This window comes from Hyperolius riggenbachi, chromosome 2, assembly GCF_040937935.1.
Source record: "Hyperolius riggenbachi isolate aHypRig1 chromosome 2, aHypRig1.pri, whole genome shotgun sequence".
NCBI classification, from domain to species: Eukaryota; Metazoa; Chordata; class Amphibia; order Anura; family Hyperoliidae; genus Hyperolius; species Hyperolius riggenbachi.
Genome location: NC_090647.1, coordinates 159,724,307 through 159,746,426, shown reverse-complemented (window position 1 = coordinate 159,746,426; position 22,120 = coordinate 159,724,307). Strand labels below are relative to the sequence as shown.

Sequence of the window (22,120 nt, the reverse complement as noted above, 5' to 3'; positions counted from 1 at the left end):
GGGTTCACTGAACAGGTATACAGTGGCGGGTTCACTGAACAGGTATACAGTGGCGGGTTCACTGAACAGGTATACAGTGGCGGGTTCACTGAACAGGTATACAGTGGCGGGTTCACTGAACAGGTATACAGTGGCGGGTTCACTGAACAGGTATACAGTGGCGGGTTCACTGAACAGGTATACAGTGGCGGGTTCACTGAACAGGTATACAGTGGCGGGTTCACTGAACAGGTATACAGTGGCGGGTTCACTGAACAGGTATACAGTGGCGGGTTCACTGAACAGGTATACAGTGGCGGGTTCACTGAACAGGTATACAGTGGCGGGTTCACTGAACAGGTATACAGTGGCGGGTTCACTGAACAGGTATACAGTGGCGGGTTCACTGAACAGAACAGGTATGCAGTGGCGGGTTCACTGAACAGAACAGGTATGCAGTGGCGGGTTCACTGAACAGAACAGGTATGCAGTGGCGGGTTCACTGAACAGAACGGGTATGCAGTGGCGGGTTCACTGAACAGAACGGGTATGCAGTGGCGGGTTCACAGAACAGGTATGCAGTGGCGGGTTCACAGAACAGGTATGCAGTGGCAGGTTCACTGAACAGGTATACAGTGGCAGGTTCACTGAACAGAACAGGTATACAGTGGCGGGTTCACTGAACAGAACAGGTATACAGTGGCGGGTTCACTGAACAGAACAGGTATACAGTGGCGGGTTCACTGAACAGAACAGGTATACAGTGGCGGGTTCACTGAACAGAACAGGTATACAGTGGCGGGTTCACTGAACAGAACAGGTATACAGTGGCGGGTTCACTGAACAGAACAGGTATACAGTGGCGGGTTCACTGAACAGAACAGGTATACAGTGGCGGGTTCACTGAACAGAACAGGTATACAGTGGCGGGTTCACTGAACAGAACAGGTATACAGTGGCGGGTTCACTGAACAGAACAGGTATACAGTGGCGGGTTCACTGAACAGGTATGCAGTGGCGGGTTCACTGAACAGGTATGCAGTGGCGGGTTCACTGAACTGAACAGGTATGCAGTGGCGGGTTCACTGAACAGAACAGGTATACAGTGGCGGGTTCACAGAACAGGTATGCAGTGGCAAGTTCACTGAACAGGTATACAGTGGCAGGTTCACTGAACAGAACAGGTATACAGTGGCGGGGTCACTGAACAGAACAGGTATACAGTGGCGGGTTCACTGAACAGAACAGGTATACAGTGGCGGGTTCACTGAACAGAACAGGTATACAGTGGCGGGTTCACTGAACAGAACAGGTATACAGTGGCGGGTTCACTGAACAGAACAGGTATACAGTGGCGGGTTCACTGAACAGAACAGGTATACAGTGGCGGGTTCACTGAACAGAACAGGTATACAGTGGCGGGTTCACTGAACAGAACAGGTATACAGTGGCGGGTTCACTGAACAGAACAGGTATACAGTGGCGGGTTCACTGAACAGGTATGCAGTGGCGGGTTCACTGAACAGGTATGCAGTGGCGGGTTCACTGAACAGGTATGCAGTGGCGGGTTCACTGAACAGAACAGGTATGCAGTGGCGGGTTCACTGAACAGAACAGGTATACAGTGGCGGGTTCACAGAACAGGTATGCAGTGGCAGGTTCACTGAACAGGTATACAGTGGCAGGTTCACTGAACAGAACAGGTATACAGTGGCGGGGTCACTGAACAGAACAGGTATACAGTGGCGGGTTCACTGAACAGAACAGGTATACAGTGGCGGGTTCACTGAACAGAACAGGTATACAGTGGCGGGTTCACTGAACAGAACAGGTATACAGTGGCGGGTTCACTGAACAGAACAGGTATGCAGTGGCGGGTTCACTGAACAGGTATGCAGTGGTGGGTTCACTGAACAGGTATGCAGTGGTGGGTTCACTGAACAGGTATGCAGTGGTGGGTTCACTGAACAGGTATGCAGTGGTGGGTTCACTGAACAGGTATGCAGTGGTGGGTTCACTGAACAGGTATGCAGTGGTGGGTTCACTGAACAGGTATGCAGTGGTGGGTTCACTGAACAGGTATGCAGTGGCGGGTTCACTGAACAGGTATGCAGTGGCGGGTTCACTGAACAGGTATGCAGTGGTGGGTTCACTGAACAGGTATGCAGTGGTGGGTTCACTGAACAGGTATGCAGTGGCGGGTTCACTGAACAGGTATGCAGTGGCAGGTTCACTGAACAGGTATGCAGTGGCGGGTTCACTGAACACGTATGCAGTGGCGGGTTCACTGAACAGGTATGCAGTGGTGGGTTCACTGAACAGGTATGCAGTGGCGGGTTCACTGAACAGGTATGCAGTGGTGGGTTCACTGAACAGGTATGCAGTGGCGGGTTCACTGAACAGGTATGCAGTGGCGGGTTCACTGAACAGGTATGCAGTGGCGGGTTCACTGAACAGGTATGCAGTGGCGGGTTCACTGAACAGGTATGCAGTGGCGGGTTCACTGAACAGGTATGCAGTGGCGGGTTCACTGAACAGGTATGCAGTGGCGGGTTCACTGAACAGGTATGCAGTGGCGGGTTCACTGAACAGGTATGCAGTGGCAGGTTCACTGAACAGGTATGCAGTGGCGGGTTCACTGAACACGTATGCAGTGGCGGGTTCACAGAACAGGTATGCAGTGGCAGGTTCACTGAACAGGTATGCAGTGGCGGGTTCACTGAACACGTATGCAGTGGCGGGTTCACTGAACAGGTATGCAGTGGTGGGTTCACTGAACAGGTATGCAGTGGTGGGTTCACTGAACAGGTATGCAGTGGTGGGTTCACTGAACAGGTATGCAGTGGTGGGTTCACAGAACAGGTATACAGTGGCAGGTTCACTGAACAGGTATGCAGGTATCCAGTGGGCTCACTGAACAGAACAGGTATGGTGGGCTCACTGAACAGAACAGGTATGCAGCCAGGAACAAGCTAAACCTAACTAATCTTTCCCTAGGAGAGACAGTCTGCAGCAGCTCGCCCTACTCTCACTAACGCAGGCACACGAGTGAGCGTAATGGCCGCCGCTGCCTGCCTTTTATTAGGGGGGGGAAGGGGGAGTGGCTCCAGGGGCTAGTGTAGCCTAATTGGCTACACTGGGCCTGCTGACTGTGATGTAGAGAGTCAAAGTTGACCCTCATGGTGCATTATGGGGCGAACCGAACTTCCGCAAAAGTTCGCCTGCGGGACGCGAACGCGAACCACTGAAGTTCGCATGGAACCGTTCGCAGGCGAACCGTTCGGCCCAACTCTACTCCAGACCTAGAAACGCTGATTTAAAACAAACAATCACATTACAACACAATGATGTATGACCAGCGTACATCTGCTTCAAGATAATTTAAAGAGAACTGGAAAATGACAGAGTGAAACCAGTTTTGCCCACATAATTTAAAAAGGTAAAATTATTACATGTATATAAAAACTTACTTTCTTCTCTCCTCCCGCCACTTAGCAATTTCATCTGGAGTGTCCAACTTAATTCGTTTAGCGCCAGGTCCATGCATCTAGAATAAATAATTCATAAATGGATCTCCGTAGAATTCACAGGAGAGGCTTACAGCTGAAGTGAGAGCAATATGGAGGATGCCATATTTATTTCTGTTTAAACAATACCTGTTGCCTGGCAGCTCAGCTGATCTATTTGGCTGCATTAGTTTCTGTGAACAACATTAATAAGGAGCATAGTGATTTTAATAAAAGCCAGTGATAGTGAAAGATTTTTCTTCTGACGTTTTATCTGAAAGATGTGGCCCCAAAAGCTTGTGATGGCGTCAAGACACAGAAAACTCCATCTGCACAGAGGACACCGGCCAGTGAAGTTGTGTTGTAGACCATTTTATTTTTTGTCCTCCCCAATTAGCCTGTATTCTAGACTAGAGGAGGAAGGGATCATCACTCTCACTCCTACTCTGCCCAAGCAGCAGGTTTGTTAGAGGAGCACTTTCGCTCCTGAATGGTCTTCAAGTGACGTAAAGCACATATACCTGATCAATCAATTTTCATTGGTTGTTTGCCATTACTGGGTAGAGTAGGATTTAGTTTATCCTATCCTGTTGTGATTTCGCTGCTTAAAATGCGGCCTAATGTGGAGAACAAAAAATAGAATGGTCTACACAGAGCTTCACAGGCTTGTGTCCCCAGTGCAGATAGACTGTCCTGCAGTCAATAGCTTTATGGCACAAATTTGGCCTCAATTCACTAAACTTATCTCCTGTCTTTCATAACTCTTCTAGAGTTGTTACCATGGTGATAAGGCATGTAGTATTCAGGAAACATTTTACCTCAGGCAAGCCTAAAGTTAACTCTTCTGTCTTTAAATTAACTCTCCAATCCTTAAAATAACTCCAGAGTTAAAGACAGGCTGTTAATTAGCTGCATATGAAAATAACTACAGAGGAGGTAAATTAACTACAGAGGAGGTACATTAACTACAGAGGAGGTAAATTAACTACAGGAGAGGTAACTTAAGGATTGAAGAGGTAAGATAACTCTCTCACGTGTGGAGGTAAGTTTTCTCTTGCCTTATTATCTCTAGCATGATCTTAGTGAATTGAGGCCATAATGTTTCAGGTAAAAGCATTAAAAAATTTTTTTAAGGAAAATAAAAAATCTGATACTACGGTATCTGGCTTTTATCGAAACAGCTATGCTCATTATTAATTACAATAAATTCTCAGATTACGACTGACTGTTCTTAAAGGGAAGGTTCAAGCAAAAAAAAAAAAAATGAGTTTCACTTACCTGGGGCCTCTACCAGCCCCATGCTGCCATCCTGTGCCCTCGTAGTCACTCACTGCTGCTCCAGTCCCCCGCTGGCAGCTTGCCGATCCTCGGAGGACGGCGGGCCGCATTGCGTACATTTTTACGCATTCCCGCTAGTGCAGGAACATTAACACAAATTTTTACGCATTACTGGCTCAATGCGTAAAAATTTACGCACTAAACCAGTAATGCGTAAAAATGTATGTGTTAACGTTCCTGCACTAGCGGGAATGCGTAAAAATTTACGCAATGCGGCCCGCCGACCTCAGAGGTCGGCAAGCTGCCAGCGGGGGACTGGAGCAGCAGTGAGTGACTACGAGGGCACAGGATGGCAGCATGGGGCTGGTAGAAGCCCCAGGTAAGTGAAACTCATTTTTTTTATTTTGCTTGAACCTTCCCTTTAAAAGCCAGGAAAAAAGATAAATAAAACAATGTGGAATGGTTTCCTATTGTAGGCAGAAGAGTGTTCTGAGAATTACACACAACTTTAATGGACACCAAAGGAGGTGTGGGGAGTGATCAACTAAAGAGTGTGGGAAATGTAGTTGCACCGCTGGCCACCAGAGAGAGTCTGAGAAGCTCATAATTTCAGCTTGCATGCAAATTGTATGCAGCTTCAAACCTAGCCAATCAAATGCACTTCTTACCAATTTTGATTTCCCCCAGATCCATGCCACATACAAAGCTGGCATTTTTAGCATCTCAATCAACATCTCTACTGGCCAGAAAGAGTGCAGTGGGAGGAGGTGGATTGTGGTCAGCTAATCAGCTACCCTCCACTGGCAACAGGATACTACTGTATGGTGTCTGCCAGCTGCCAAACAGGTGCATTCAATATTAATTGCAAGACGTACAGATGTGATAAGCACAATATAGCACATTTATTACCATATACACTAAAGAAAAAAAAGCCTGTACTTGGGCTTATAAAAGCATGCCACAAAATATTTTATGACCTACACTCACCTAAAGGATTATTAAGAACGCCTGTTCAATTTCTCATTAATGCAATTATCTAATCAACCAATCACATGGAAGTTGCTGCAATGCATCTAGGGGTGTGGTCCTGGTCAAGACAATCTACTGAACACCAAACAATGCCAGAATGGGAAAGAAAGGCGATTTAAGCAATTTTGAGTGTGGCATGGTTGTTGGTGCCAGATGGGCTGGTCTGAGTATTTCACAATCTGCTCAGTTACTGGGATTTTCACACACAGCCATTTCTAGGGTTTACAAAGAATGGTGTGAAAAGGGAAAAACATCAAGTATGCGGCAGTCCTGTGGGCGAAAATGCCTTGTTGATGCTAGAGGTCAGAGGAGAATGGGCCCGACTGATTCAAGCTGATAGACGAGTAACATTGACTGAAATAACCACTCATTACAACCGAGGTATGCAGCAAAGCATTTGTAAAGCCACAACACGCACAACCTTGAGGCAGATGGGATACAACAGCAGAAGACCCCACCGGGTACCACTCATCTCCACTACAAATAAAGAAAGAAAAAAGGCTACAATTTGCACAAGCTCACATAAATTGGACAGATGAAGACTGGAAAAATGTTGCCTAGTCTGACAAGTCTCGATAGAGTCAGAATTTGCGTAAACTGAATGAGAACATGGATCCATCATGCCTTGTTATCACTGTGAAGGCTGGTGTAATGGTGTGGAGGATGTTTTCTTGGCACACTTTAGGCCCCTTAGTGCCAATTGTGCATCATTTAAATGCCATGGGCTACCTGAGCATTGTTTCTGACCATGTCCATACCTTCATGACCACCATGTACCCATCCTCTGATGGCTACTTCCAGCAGGATAATGCACCATGTCACAAAGCTTGAATCATTTCAAATTAGTTTCTTGAACATGACACTTTCAAGAAGTTCACTATACTAAAATGGCCCCCGCAGTCACTAGATCTCAACCCAATAGAGCATCTTTGGGATGTGATGGAACAGGAGCTTCGTGTCCTGGATGTGTATCCCACAAGTCTCCATCAACTGCAAGATGCTATCCTATCAATATGGGCCAACATTTCTAAAGAATGCTTTCAGCACCTTGTTGAATCCATGCCACATAGAATTAAGGCAGTTCTGAAGGAGGAAGGGGGTCAAACACCGTATTAGTATGGTGTTCCTAATAATCCTTTAGGTGAGTGTATAAATTATGTGGGGTCCATTTAGAAAAGGATGTTAATCATATTCATCCTTCAGTCTCCAACAGAAAAATCAGCTCATTTATACAGCAAAAAGATACGGTATTTAGGCTGGCCACATATCTCAACTGTGACCATTCATTTGCACCTCTGATTTGAGAAGAAGATCTATGGAAAATCCAATTGTCACATTAAGAACAATTGATTATTTGTGATAGTTTCCAAATAATATTCTTAATGGACTATTGTAGTGAGAAGTATATGGAGGCTGCCATATTTATTTCTTTTTAAACAATATCAATTACCTGGCAGCCCTGTTATTCTATTTGGCTGCAGTGATGTCTGAATAACACCAGAAACAAGCATGCAGCTAATCTTGCCAGATCTGACAATGTCAGAAACACCTGATCTGCTGCATGCTTGTTCATGGTCTATGGCTAAAAGTATTAGAGGCAGAGGATCAGCAGAATAGCCAGGCAACTGGTATTGCTGAAAAAGGAAATAAATATGGCAGCCTCCATATCCCCCCTGCTTCAATTGTCCTTTAAGTGATAATTTAAAAATGTATAGTTTTGGGCATTGTTTTACAATTTATACACATGTAGCATCAACACCAGGATTAAAAACGCCCCAAAACCGCTCTGGTGTGCACCAGCCCAAATTCAGATTCGCCAGACAACTTAATAGGCATATGGTGCCATTAACTCACTGTTCCAAATAATGAAATAACAAAACCATAGTTTGCTAATACACTATTTACACATTTTGCTATGGCTGAGTATTGGAGTGCAGTACTACACTTTAACCTCCAGAGGTCACTGTTAAATGCATTTCTGTCCACTACCATCAAAGCTGAAAATACATCATGTCTAATTTACAGCAAAATACATCATCAATAAACTTTACTAGATACTGCTTGGATACATTTTATTTCATCTTTTATGCAGTGACATGACTGGTTACATTTTAACTGAAATAGCTGGTATATGAAAAATGACAAACTATCACATCAAATCACTAAATCAAACCTTGTCACTGTAACATATAAGGCACATTTATTATTGAATACTTCTATACCAACACATATCTTTAAAATATGGCTTACATTTTTCCAGTGAAGTTGCACTAATTTCTCATGTGCACTGAACTTGCATCCAGCTTCCTTACACTGTAAAGACAAAAACAGATCAACACAAGCCAGATGAACTTGTTTACCACTTGAGGACCACAGATTTATACCCCCTAGTGACTAGGCCATTTTTTTTACAATTCTGCACTCTGCAGCTTTAACAGTTTATTGCTCTGTCATACAACTTAGCAGCCAAATGAATCTCACCTCCTCTTCTCACTAATATACAGTGGAGGAAATAATTATTTGACCCCTCACTGATTTTGTAAGTTTGTCCAATGACAAAGAAATGAAGTCTCAGAACAGTATCATTTCAATGGTAGGTTTATTTTAACAGTGGCCGATAGCACATCAAAAGGAAAATCGAAAAAATAACCTTAAATAAAAGATAGCAACTGATTTGCATTTCATTGAGTGAAATAAGTTTTTGAACCCTCTAACAATAAAAGACTTAATACTTAGTGGAAAAACCCTTGTTTGCAAGCACAGAGGTCAAACGTTTTTCGTAATTGATGACCAAGTTTGCACACATTTTAGGAGGAATGTTGGTCCACTCCTCTTTGCAGATCATCTCTAAATCCCTAAGGTTTCGAGGCTGTCTCTGCAACTCTGAGCTTGAGCTCCCTCCATAGGTTTTCTATTGGATTAAGGTCCGGAGACTGACTAGGCCACTCCATGACCTTAATGTGCTTCTTCTTGAGCCACTCCTTTGTTGCCTTTGCTGTATGTTTTGGGTCATTGTCGTGCTGGAACACCCATCCAAGACCCATTTTCAGTTTCCTGGCAGAGGGAAGGAGGTTGTCGTTCAGGATTTCACGATAAATGGCTCCGTCCATTTTCCCGTTAATGCGATTAAGTTGTCCTGTGCCCTTAGCAGAAAAACACCCCCAAAGCAAAAGGTTTCCACCCCCATGCTTGACGGTGGGGACGGTGTTTTGGGGGTCATAGGCAGCATTTTTCTTCCTCCAAACACAGCGAGTTGAGTTAATGCCAAAGAGCTCTATTTTGGTCTCATCAGACCACAGCACCTTCTCCCAGTCACTCACAGAATCATTCAGGTGTTCATTAGCAAACTTCAGACAGGCCTGCACATGTGCCTTCTTGAGCAGGGGGACCTTGCGAGCCCTGCAGGATTTGAATCCATTGCGGTGTAATGTGTTTCCAATGGTTTTCTTGGTGACTGTGGTCCCTGCTAATTTGAGGTCATTCACTAACTCCTCCCGTGTAGTTCTAGGATGCTTTTTCACCTTTCTCAGAACCATTGACACCCAACGAGGTGAGATCTTGCGTGGAGCCCCAGAGCGAGGTCGATTGATGGTCATTTTGTGCTCCTTCCATTTTCGAACAATCGCACCAACAGTTGTCACCTTCTCTCCCAGCTTCTTGCTAATGGTTTTGTAGCCCATTCCAACCTTGTGCAGGTGTACAATTTTGTCTCTGACATTCTTGGACAGCTCTTTGGTCTTTCCCATGTTGGAGAGTTTGGAGTCTGCTTGATTGATTGATTCTGTGGACAGGTGTCTTTTATACAGGTGACTAGTTAAGACAGGTGTCCTTAATGAGGGTGACTAATTGAGTAGAAGTGTCTAACCACTCTGTGGGAGCCAGAACTCTTAATGGTTGGTAGGGGTTCAAAAACGTATTTCACTCAATGAAATGCAAATCAGTTGCTATCTTTTATTTAAGGTTATTTTTTCGATTTTCCTTTTGATGTGCTATCTGCCACTGTTAAAATAAACCTACCATTGAAATGATACTGTTCTGAGACTTTTCATTTCTTTGTCATTGGACAAACTTACAAAATCAGTGAGGGGTCAAATAATTATTTCCTCCACTGTAGCTGTCTTTTGGAGGTCTCTGATTGCTGCTGCTACTGTTTATTTTCAATTTAAAAAGTGTTTTTCTTTTTTGGTCTCCCACCCCTTCCCCCCTCCTAAATTTGCCATACACTGCGATCCATACAATACACTACACATACATAGGCATAAGCCTAATGGATCACTTTTTTAAATCAGGTACAGTGTAATCAGCCTGGATCCTAAACCCATAGGGTGTGCTAGATCTGACAAGGCTGACCTCCAGTGTGAAGGAATAAGGTATACTGGGAATAGTGGTTTCACCATAGATGGCAGCCTAGTTATGTTCTGTATGTTAAAAACATGCATGCATGGCTGCATACCTTCACATGCTGTGCGACGTGTTCATCATATTTTTCCTGATGGTGAAAGCCCTGATCACAGGTGTCACAGTAGTATGTGTAGTCAGGTTCCTTCCTCTGTTTTTTCTATAGGCACAAATAAAATAAGACATGAAACATGGAGCTCTGTTTCATCATTATAATTATCATTATTGCTAAGGTTGGTAAAATAAAAAGAACAAAAAACAGATAAGCTGGCCATTCACAAGCAGTGGTCAATACTCCCTCAAAGTTGATAATTTCCTGAACTTGCACATCTGAAGTGCATAAGCAAAATCTTTTACTGGGCATGCCCAGTTCATGAACTCACACTTTCCCAGTGCATAAGTGGCTGCGAGATCTTCCGGAAAGGAGAATTTGACTACCCAGCAGTCGAATAATAAAATCTATGGAATATTGAACAGGAGGGTCACCAAATGCAAACGCTTGTTAAAACTTATAAAAGCACCCATTATTTTAATGCTTTATTTCAGTTCAGGTATCCTTTAAGCCTGTTTTTCCTGCCCAAGTCTATCGTTCGTCAAGGTGAACTTTTTCTTGAAATATGGGAATTCTCAGTCTAGTGATGCTTTATAGAGGCATCATTGAATGTTCCTGAATTCCCATTCACTTATTTTGTTTTCAAAAATTAAAAATAGTTTTAAAGGAAACCTGAAGTGGTTTATGGAGGCTGCCATATTTATTTTTAAGCTATACCAATTGCTTCGATGTCCTGCGGATCCACTACCGCTTATACTTTTCGCCATAGACTTAACAAGCATGCAGTAGATCAGGTGTTTGACATTATTGTCAGATCTGACATTAGCTGCATGCTTGTTTCTGGTGCGATTCAGACACTACTGCTGCCAGGCAAATGTTATTGTTTAAAAGGATGTAACTATAGCAGCCTTTATAGTATTATTAGCAAATGTTAGCATTAGATACTTTTTTACTTTTTGCTTAAAGGAAACCAGAGACGAGCCGGAGAGATACATAGAGAGCGCACTTCTCTTGCGCAGATTGGCCAAAGTTACAGGACCCGGTACTGGCGATACAGAAGACTGAGGAAGGCAGCGTGGGAGTGATCCGTTTGCATGGGGCTGGAGGAAGCCCCAGGTATGTATAAAACTTTGTTTAAATCGTCTCTTTGGTACACTTTAAGGTTCCCTTTAACGTTTGCAATCCATGTTTTTTTCTTGAAATAATCACTTATTAGGAGTGATATAAACAAACGCTGTAAATTATACAGACTTGGATTTCTGAATCCGGGTCAGCCTAAACAGACTTTATTAGTGGTCTTGACCATCAGCTACGTACAGATGCTAGATTTTCATCACCTCAGACAATTGTTCCTGAGGTGACAGTACAGGTTTCTGTCATCAGTACAGGTTTCTCTTATGGTTGTTTTGTGGCCCACATTACCAGAACACTAAATGACCAGTGTTTTAAGATTGCTCAGTGCCCGACACTCATTATCCCTCTTCCACATCCATAGAACAGGCTGCTCAGCATGTCTGTCCAGTGACAGCTTCTGAAATGTTCTCACAGAAAGATGACCAATTATCGCTTTGAGCAACAATTATTGAGCATCTGTACAAGTCTTTAGGATAAGTATAACCCATAACTATCCCAGTTCTTTCTTTGAGCCAAAGTTGTCTACACGGAGAAGAACAAGATGGACAGGCAGAGAACACTGGTCTGCCTTCAAGAAAGGATAAGATATATAAAAGCTGTTAAAGCTGTATACACTACTGCTGAAGTGGGACTCATTCACAGCGGTGCACTGCGGTGTAGCAAACGCTTTGTAACGTGGATTACCACACTGCAATGCAACAGCAATGTGACGTTCACAGTGCAATGGGAGCGATGTGGTGTAACGGGTTGTGTCATCGTACTGTTAAACATGTGTTAACAGCAAAGTGAAGCATTGTCTTCATTGACTGTATGCTGCCCTATACCCAATGTGTGATGTCACAGGGAGTGCAACGCAGCACCCTCTGCAACGTGGCCTTAACCTTCAGCTAGCACAAGTAAAAGGAATGACTGGAGATCAACTGCTACTTGCAAAGCCACTTCTTTCTTTGCCTCATATTTATAAATGAAGTCCTTATATCGGTGCACCAACACTTACTAGCAAGCACAGAGAAAATCAAGGAGAAAAAAAAAAAAATTGCGTGTGAGTCCTATTTCACCCCGCACCCCATTTTGCGAGAAAAGTGCCAGCTGGGTGAAGTGGGGTTCATTTATAGTTAAGAGTGTGCTGTGATAAATGATACGCTGTTTGCTAGTACCATTGAATACCTTATGTCCTTTGTTTCCATGACAGCCATTTCCTGATGGCACGTGCCTTCTATGACTGAAATCCTTAGGTCCACCTGTAACAAAGAAATTGATCTACGTAAGACTGTTATATATACATTAGTTATCTAATAGAAGCAATGGCTTGTTCATGAACTCCACATGCTCCCAACCACTTGTTTCTATAGTAACCAATCCATTTGAGATCACAGAAAGAACCGTGGATACAGACTGTTGCGAGCCACATGACATTACTCAGACTTGTTCAGATAATTTGGATGACATTTGAATCCGCATTTTTCTTGGATATTACTAGTTATGTCATCAGCTGAACGACAATTGTTTGAAATACAACATGCATATGCTGTTGAAGTCAAATTAGAAGAAGTCGGTGGAACTTGGATACCAAATCCATAAACACTGCAAGCTCTACAAGACTTAATTAATTGTGTGCTTTTCTGCCAGGATAACAATTAAGCTATACATCTCTGAGAAATCCAACTGGAAAAAGAACAATTTTGACCACAGTTCCAGCAAATGAAAGAGAATGGCAACCTCCTCCCTCCCGTATCAGCTCTAATATAAGGTTTTAATGCAAACCTGAAAAAAATAAAATTATGATATAATGAATTGTATGTGTAGCGTGAATAACGAATACTGTAGAACATTAGTAGCAAAGAAAAGAGTCTAGTTTATTTACAGTTATATAGCTTTTTTGTAATACCGTTGCATCATACATGTCATATTTGCAGTTTAGAAACCACACTGTCCTGTCTTTTAAGCTATGCAACGAAGCAGAAATAATGAATCTTTGAACATGCCTGCAGTAAAACCTTATCTCAGGTTGTCTCTCACTGTTTCATGGCTGTTTAAATGCTTCAGAAAACAGGACATAAGCTGACCCAGTGGATCAAATGCAAGTTGTGCCAAAATACCCTGACAGCACTGTTTCGGCGAACACCTTTATCAAAGGGTAAGTGGAGGATTCCCCAATTAGTGCTGGGGAACCCTACACTTACCCTTTGATATAGACACTCTGCTTCTTACCCTGTTACTGGCATATTGCAAACTTTTTTCAGTCATTGGCCTCAATTCACTAAGATCATGCTGGAGATAATAAGGCAAGAGAAAACTTACCTCCACACAGTAAGAGAGTTATCTTAACTCTTCATTCCTTACGTTACCTCTTCTGTAGTTAATTTACCCCTTCTGTAAATAATTTACCTCCTCTGTAGTTATTTTCACACGCGGTTAATGAACAGCCTGTCTTTAACTCTGGAGTTATTTTAAGGATTAAAGAGTTAACTTCAAGACAGAAGAGTTAACTTTAGGTTTGCCTGAGGTAAAATGTTTCCTGAATACTACATGCCTTGTCACCATGGTAACAACTCTAGAAGAGTTATTAAAGACAGGAGATAAGCTAAGTGAATTGAGGCCTATGTCTTTGTTTGGACCCAACTCAGGCTGTTTTTTCCTGTACCTTGCTGTAGCCATTTTTTGCTAGAGTGATCCATGGTTGAACTTTGTTTATTTACCACTGTAAATGTGTATAACTATATATGAATACTGTAAGCTGAATCCGCTGTATTCTTTTTGCTGTGTATAGACCACTGCTTGTGATTTTTTTGTATCTATGTACAATACACTACTTTATACATTTCATTTGCTTGGTGTGCTGGTCATTTTTAAATATATATGTACTGACTCCACAGCCTGGATTGTGAAACAGCTTCAGTTTTTCAGCGTACAGTGTGAAATAGGCCATAGGAAAGCATGGACATTATCTTCACCCGGGCAGCACATCAGTTGTCCAGTTATAATTGACAGCAACTGATTCAGTGTGAAAGGACTGACCCTTTTCAAATCAATTGCTGTCAGTTATAATTGAACAGACAACTGATGTGCAGCTCAGGTGAAGATAATGTCCATGCTTTCATATGGCCTCTTTCACACTGTACGCTGAAAAACTGAAAGCAAACCTGTTAGATCCACAAGTCTAAAAGTTATGTTTTTAACTCAGTAGAGGAAAGCCTCTGCACCTTACAAAAGTTTCCAATATCCTCCTCTTGACCACCGATCACAGCACTAGGACTCTCAGAAGTTTTGCGGCTGTGCTCTAGTACACAGACAAGCACGGCCGCACAGTGCAGGCTGGCTAGTGGTCGCCCCTAGATCCTGACTAAAGTTTATGATGTTAACACTTACGGAATTGGAGTGGAGGAAAGGTAAGGGCTTATTTCCACTGGGCTCCCATTGTGCTGCGTAACCGGAATCGCCAAGCTGTGCCATGGGCAGAAATCAGCAGAAATCTATAGCATTCTGTTCAGATTTGCATTGAAGTGCAATCTAGATGGCAAACCAGTAGAAAAATAGGCAGAGTTTTCCCAAACAGCTTGCAAGTGGGGAAATGCTGCAGATATAACCCGGATTCCGGATTAGTGGAAATAGGCCCTTAATGGCGGAGCAGTGCTTTTCAGCGCTGCTAGATTTGGGCGCAGCCGGCGCCTCCATAGACTACAATAGGAATCATTCCTATTGCAGCGCTCAGTGAGTAACGTCGGCTCCGTCAGAAGACGGAGCCGAGGTTGCTTAAAAAAACACAATAATTCAGCCTCCAGCAATCGCTGGAAGCCGAATTATTTCATTCCCCCACTATCCATGGCGGCCTGGAGGGGGAATAGTAATTAAATCGGCCCGGACTTGTGCAGAAGCAGGATCAGCCTTATACCGCTGAATCCTGTCCCCAAGTCTATCGGTGCCGATTTCAAATGTACTCCTTAATGGGAATATCCACGGAGATGATAAAACAATTTAAAAAAATGACATACTTACCTGGGGCTTCCTCCGATCCCTTGCAGCCGGCATGTCCCTCGCAGCAGCTCCGCTCCCAACCACTACCCCGGGGTCCCCACCGATGCAGAGGCCAACCTTGCGAGGTCTCCCTCAACTACGCCACTGTCAATCACTCGCATGTCGACTGTACTGTGCAGGCACAGTAGTTCTGCGCCAGCGCAGTACACTCCAAACCACGTGCGAGGATTTTTGAATGCCAGTCTGGTTGAGGGGTGCCATGGCCACTGCTCACAACAATCTGGTCGCAACCACTAGGTTGTAAGAAGAAGTGGACCCAGCAAAAACCACATTGCACGCTACTAACATAGTAGGTTTAGGAAAATTGCGGAGACAGTAGCCGAAGCAAGTGCCGTGCCCAAAAGGCCATGAGTAATGGTTCAGGTGTGCAATTTTAAGCCTTGTTCACATTGCGTTCCGTTCGCAATTTTTTTTGGTACTTATCCGTTAGCCGGGCGCATCCGGCAGGTGGCGACAAAACTCCACCAGATTTACATCTTTCCCTACTATCCATGTCGGCCTGGAGGGGGAATAGTAATTAGCGCCACCTGCCGGATGCGCCCGGCTAACGGATAAGTACCTTTTTTTTTTTTTTTTTGTGAACGGCTTTTCTAAGCGGTTTTGCGGAGCGATTGCATTTTTACACTTCCTGACGTAGGTCAGGAAGTGAACTCCTTGATCCAGAAAATAATAAATACAATGCATTTATTCTTAAAACCTCAAATGCAATCGCTGCACAAAGCAATTTTGTGAGTGTTTGCGTTTTTTCCTATTCCTTCCATTGAGGCAAAATTGCTTCAAAAATGGCCAATGCGCCGCTTTTCTCAGCGGATCGGAAACAAACCACTCAGATGTGAGCTGTCTCATAGAGGATAATGGTGTAAGCGCTATCAATGCGATTTTAAAAAAATCGCCAGCACTTAAAAAGAGTGAAAACCGCCTCTAGTGTGAACGAGCCATAAGGGTGGTAAAATCTCAACGATGCCCACACATCAATACCCCCCATTATTTCTAGCAATTTCACACTTTTAAAATGACATTTTCCTGGGATTTATAACAAAATCTCTGAACTAAGATCAGGCATATAATAATACAAGAAATGCTGCCACAACTTTCCATTCCTTGCATTAGTTAGATCAGCTCATAATGACATGTTCAGCACTGATCTGATATCAGATGCCGCACTCCTGCGTGCCCTTTAATGCGGTGCCCGCTGACCTTGCTGCCCACTGGAGTGCTGTTGCCGGTATCCTGGCTGGGCACCCCAGAGATTCCACCCTCCATAAACGGGAGCCGGAGCAGCGGCTGGTGGTGCCCGCTCACCTTGCTGCCCACTGGAGTGCTGCTGCTGGTATCCTGGCTGGGCACCCCAGAGATTCCACCCTCCATAGACGGGAGCCGGAGCAGCGGCTGGAGACCAGATCCCGGAAAGCGAGGCAGTCGGGGATGGCCAGGCGCCAGGTACGGATCCTACAGGAGCTAAAAACACAGGCGGACGCAAAAACGGAGTTGGATAGGGAACACGCTGCTCCATGCTTGCAGAAGCACGGCGACAACGTGCTGTGCAGCCACTTCCGGGTGCCATTAGAGGTGCTGCGTAAACGTCACATTATTAACTAAACATTTTTATTTTCATCATTCATACATTCTATATTATACATTACTTCAACGCATAGCCGATAATGTCCAATTGCTCTTATTATATTTTTTATTTTTTACGTTTAAGAGGAAAAACTAATGAAAGGGCATGCCCAACTCAAATATGGCCACTAGTGATAAGTGCAAGAGTACCGTGGAACGCAAACTTCCTTCTTCCTTCCTTCTCAGCTGCAGATAGGCGCCCGAATGCTATGCTGCAGAGAGGCTGTTGATCTGCGAGCTCGGATGCGCCCCCTGCAGCCTGGTCGCCGCAGTTACCCTCATCCCCTCATCTTGCAGTGGTGTTGTCAATCAGACATTACAGTGGAACTCCTGGCATGCACTTTAGGGTGCCGGAAGTAGTGTCGCATTCGGTGAAGTCATATTAGTGCGCTGGAGTAGTTCAAGATGTCCCGGGATATAATCGGTCCTGCTCTTCCACCGGGATTTCGCTCTGCCAGTGATCAGGAGGAACAAGAGGAGGGTGAGATGGGGTCATTTCAGCTATACTGTGTGTAATGAGAATATTCTGTGAATACTGATGGAAAGAAAGCTGTAGATGCTCCATATGGCATCCATTAATAGTGAGGAAACAAGTGGTGTGGTAATATACAATATGTATCCCTTGAGTGTTTTTTTTTCAAGTCTCACACACGCTATAGTACATTTAGCAGAGGGGGCCACCTTGGCAGGAGGGGACCCAGCAGAAAACCTCATTAGGAAATTCTGCAAATGTTATTGGATGGACAGCACCTTCAAGAACTGCTACGTTACAGATAGTTTGTAGTGAACTATGCCCACACTATTTGGGCAATCACAATGTGTCATGCTCTAGTCTAGAGGGTGCTGTTATTGCAGAACTGTTCCCTATGAGGTTTTCTGCTGGGTCCCCTAAACTACAGTGACCAGATGTCACAGTTTATCTGAGATGTGTCCCAGGCACAAATATGTCCCAGGTGGACCGGCAGATGTAGGTGGACCATCGGACCATCTCATACTGCTTAATTGCATGTGGGGAGATTCTGTATAATTTAGGGTGACCATATTTTGATTTCCAAAAAAGAGGATGATCACAACAGCATATGGGTGGGGCCAAATATACAAGACCTTAGCAGTGTGCTGCCCAACTTCGCGGGCATGGAGGACAGTTTTTTTTTCCAGACCACATGGTGGAGGGCTGGCCGACCACAAAATGCAATCAAATTCGCAGAAGATTTCCCCACAAATGGAATCAGATTGGCAGCATATTTTTCTACAAATGCAATGAGATTGGCAGCATATTTCCCCACAAATGCTATGAGTCTGGCAGCACATTTCCCCACAAATGCTATGAGATTGGCAGCACATTTCCCCACAAATGCAATCTTATTAGGGGAGGGTGGCAGAGAACAGTCATCAGGTGAGGGAAGGGTGGTATAGAGACTGGAGGGGAGGGTCAGCAGGGGAGGGTGGTATAGAGGTGACCGGGGGGAGGGTGGCATAAAGGGTCAGCAAGGGGGTGGGTGGCAGAGAGGGGAAAGGAGGGGAGGGTGGTACAGAGGTGACAGGAGAGCGGGTGGCAGAGAGCTAGAAGCAGGGGAGTAGAGGGTGGCAGAGAGAGATGACCATAGGAGATGGGAGTGTGGATGATAAATTACAGCAACCTGCTGAAAGTGAGGGGAGAGAGTGGCATGTGGCAGAGAGGTGACTGGCTGCAGCCTGCTGAGGGTGAGGAAACGGTCCGCCAGAGTAGGGGGGTTGAGAAATCAGAATGAAAGAGCAATAAGAGTTCATAGGATAGTAAGGAGCTGCAGCAAATAGTACCTGACATCTGATCCTCGACCTCCAGCTCTCTGCAGCGTGGCTTCCCTATAAGTTCTACTTCCTGTGCACTTAGCTTTTTGCACAGGAAGAGCATCATTGTGGTGGAGGGGGGGTCAGCAAGGCTAAACTGAGAGCCCTGCTTGTGACTGCTCTACAGTCAGTTCAGCACTCACCCTTCCTTGCCACAGGTTTTGCCCTGCCCCCAGTGAGTCTCATGTGTACATCTTTGCACATCTTTGAAAAGTTGTTGCTGCAACATCTAGGAGTCGGGACTGCCTCTCTCCCCTTTGCACGCAGAACAGACCAACCTCATTCCCCCTCCTTCACTCACTCACCATGCTCTCCCCCCCCCCCCCCCCCACCTGCGTCTCATCTCCTATGTGCAGAGCGCAGCGTGTCGCTGATACAATCTCTCTCACCTGCCCCTGAAGTTCTCTCCGTGACCGTGCATCACCCACCAGCCGCTCTCTGCTTGCTCTTCCTGCACATCCCGTATAATCACGTGACCTGCAAAGAACAGGAAGTTGTGAGAGCCGCCGGCGGGTGATGCACGGTCACGGAGAGAACTTCAGGAGCAGGTGAGAGAGATTGTATCAGCCGCACGCTGCGCTCTGCAAATAGGAGAGGCACAGGAGGGGGGCATGGGAGGAATGAAGTCAGGCCCCCTTCTCCATATCTGCAGACTCCTCACCACATATTGCACTGCTGTCACTGTACTTCTGCCTGGGTGTCACCCCATTACCATGGTGACACCCAGAGTGCTTCGCCCTCTGCACACGCCTCTTGGGAGGCCACTGCTCAGGCCCTAGCCAACTCCGCCCCTCTGCTCCGCAATTTGCTCTCAGTGGATGGGGGCAGAGCAGCAGTGATTGATTGCCGAAGAGCCGGTTTGGGGAGCCAAACAAGCCGGCTCTTTAAAGGGAGCCGAGCGGCCAGAAGAGCCGATGTAAGAGGCGGCTCGTTTTCGGCTCCGAACGGCTCTTCCCCCGACATTTCAAAAAAACGTCCGGACGCATGGTCACCCTAGTATAATTATATTTTGGGTAGGGGAGTACAATGTTAAAAGTGAACTTGTGCTTGTCGTATTTCCTCTTGTGGCTGCACTCCTGTCCGTGTACAAGGGCTGATGTACTGTCTGTACCAGTGCCATTTTTACAGACAGGCACTCGGGGCGATCGCCTGGAGCGCTGTCTTAAGTAAGGGTGTGCTCCCATGCTGAGTCCTGTCTCCCACGGCCTGTCCCCTTTGAAGAGACTCTGTAACAAAATTTTCAGCCTTATTTCTTCTATTCTATAAATTCCTATACCTGTTCTAATGTGGTCTGGATTACCTTTTTCTAGTTGCACTGTCTCTGTAAAATATCTAATCTTCTTTTCTTTGTCATGCTTTGCCGATCCAGGGAGGAATGGGCTGCCTCTGTTGTAAGGAATATAAGTTATGCACGCCCCCTGCAGGCTCTTAGTGGTTTGTTTACTCCTCACAGACAGTGATGCAGTTTGGGAGGCTGAGGGGGGAAGGGAGCTGCCTGTCCCATGCAGAGAAACTGTGAGAATCCCAGGCTGGAGTGCAGAGAATTCACCATGTAATAAAAACTTCTAATATACTGCAACATATACACACACACACACACACACACACACACACACACACACACACACACACACACACACACACACACACGTGTATCGGACAGTACAGATTCTCTTTAAACCATGAGAGACAGGCTTTGTGCACTGCACGGCCCTGTACTGTGTGGCTCCTACTGACTGGCCCTGCCTTTTGCAGAAGTTGACCAATCACGCAGCAGGTAGGGAGACGGGAGTATGTGAATCTGCCCTTGAACGCCAACTTTGCTTGTTGTCATCAGGAGGAGAGCGGCAGGCAGGAAATATAGCAGTGGAAGAGATTCTGCCCTTTGTTGCTCAAGTCAAGGTGGTAGAGGTTGTGCTGAAGAGCCCTGACAGAGCCAAGGGGCTATGAGTGCTGGGGTTGCAGTGGAATATTATGACCCTGCTGTTTGTCACACTTGGTTGATGTCATCACTTGCCATAGGATTGGTGCAGTGTGGAGACTGTAGCATGGGACTTGGCTAGTATGAGAAATGATGAGCACAATTCCTTACTACTAAACAGCATTGAATAGTAAACTGATTTAGTGTCCTTAGATTTTAGTCTAAGTCAAGTTGGACTGTTTATTCAAGTGGAGTTACTAGATCTCAGCATCTGATGGTGACTGGTTACACCATCTGATGTGAAAGGCAAAACACCAGGATCAGTGCTGGAGACTTTGGTGACTCCGTTGTTACCATGCACATGCAAATACGATACAATAAAATTTGATGATCTGTGTGTGTATGGTGAGGTTTGCCAATATTTACAAGGCAGAAGTCCCCTATACACTTTGACTCCATAAATACTTCATGTTTTTTACATAATCTTGCACATAGTTTTTGTAGTTGTCTTCTACCTGCTGGATGGCAACACTTCCAAAAGCCATGGCATTTATAACTGTCAGCAATAACCACCTTCGTACCATCACATGCGGTGACAAATGCTTGCTGACATTTACAGTCCACGTGGAACTGAACAGTGGGCTCTGTGGTTGGTCTGATGTTAAAGCACACTGCTCTGATGCAAGGAAGCCCAGTTGCATTCTGGAACTGTTGTTTCAAGAGTGCTGAGCGGCTTCTATCACTCCGCAGTAGAGCTTCCTAGTGCCTTGCAGGGCCATCTTGCATATATGGTCAGCCCCAGGTCTGGAGATTCGCAAACTGCTGCAGTTTCCAATGGCATACAACTATCGACTGACTTCCAACTGCCATTTTCACCTACCAGGTAGCACCAGTGGATCTTATGCCGATGATGTCATACAAGCATGGTTTGAATCCTCTGAGGTTATTGGTCAGCTGAGAGATGGCTCTCCTGACCAAATACTAATTCCTTATATTTTCTCTACTGTTTACAAGTTAGGGCTCGTTCACACTACAAGAGCTTTTCTAAGCACTTTGTGATCTTAAAAGCTCTTGCTAATGTTATCCTATGTGTGTGTTCTCACTGGAGTGATGTGATTTTGTAAAAATCCCACATAGCATAGCATTAGAAAGAGCTTTTCAAATCACAAGTGCTTAAAAAGCTCTTGTAGTGTGAATCGGCCCTTATTAACATCTTTTTAACCACATTTGTTAATAATTCTATGATAATTTCTGATATAATTGTAATGAATACAAGTAAAAAAAACGTAGCTGTTTATCTTGATTTATATTTTTTTTAGTAATTTAGTAGGTAAACTC

General features: G+C 44.8%; 2 protein-coding genes across 8 annotated transcripts in view; one reads left to right on the top strand and one right to left on the bottom strand.

Annotated features, from left to right (window-relative positions):
- Window positions 1–16,953, bottom strand: part of NUFIP1 (nuclear FMR1 interacting protein 1) — a 205,037-nt gene extending 188,084 nt beyond the window's left edge. For 4 of the 6 annotated variants that reach the window (XR_011026135.1, XR_011026137.1, XR_011026136.1 and 1 more), the window contains exons 1-5: window positions 16,609–16,953; window positions 12,544–12,617; window positions 10,246–10,350; window positions 8,043–8,105; window positions 3,450–3,526 (exon numbers count right to left, since the gene is read on the bottom strand). Coding sequence is in view for 2 of the 6 variants with exons in the window: in XM_068267763.1 (XP_068123864.1) it covers window positions 3,450–3,526; window positions 8,043–8,105; window positions 10,246–10,350; window positions 12,544–12,617; window positions 16,609–16,924 (635 nt within the window). In the remaining 4 variants the exon portion in view is untranslated. The remainder of the gene's footprint in view (window positions 1–3,449; window positions 3,527–8,042; window positions 8,106–10,245; window positions 10,351–12,543; window positions 12,618–16,608) is intronic. The other 2 variants (XM_068267762.1, XM_068267763.1) reach the window with 2 other exon arrangements.
- Window positions 16,954–17,218: 265 nt separating this feature from the next.
- The window catches only part of GPALPP1 (GPALPP motifs containing 1), an 81,464-nt gene continuing 76,562 nt past the window's right edge, over window positions 17,219–22,120 (top strand). For both annotated transcript variants that reach the window (XM_068267761.1, XM_068267760.1), the window contains exon 1: window positions 17,219–17,512. In XM_068267761.1, coding sequence (XP_068123862.1) covers window positions 17,437–17,512 — 76 coding nt within the window. In that variant the 5' untranslated portion in view covers window positions 17,219–17,436. The remainder of the gene's footprint in view (window positions 17,513–22,120) is intronic.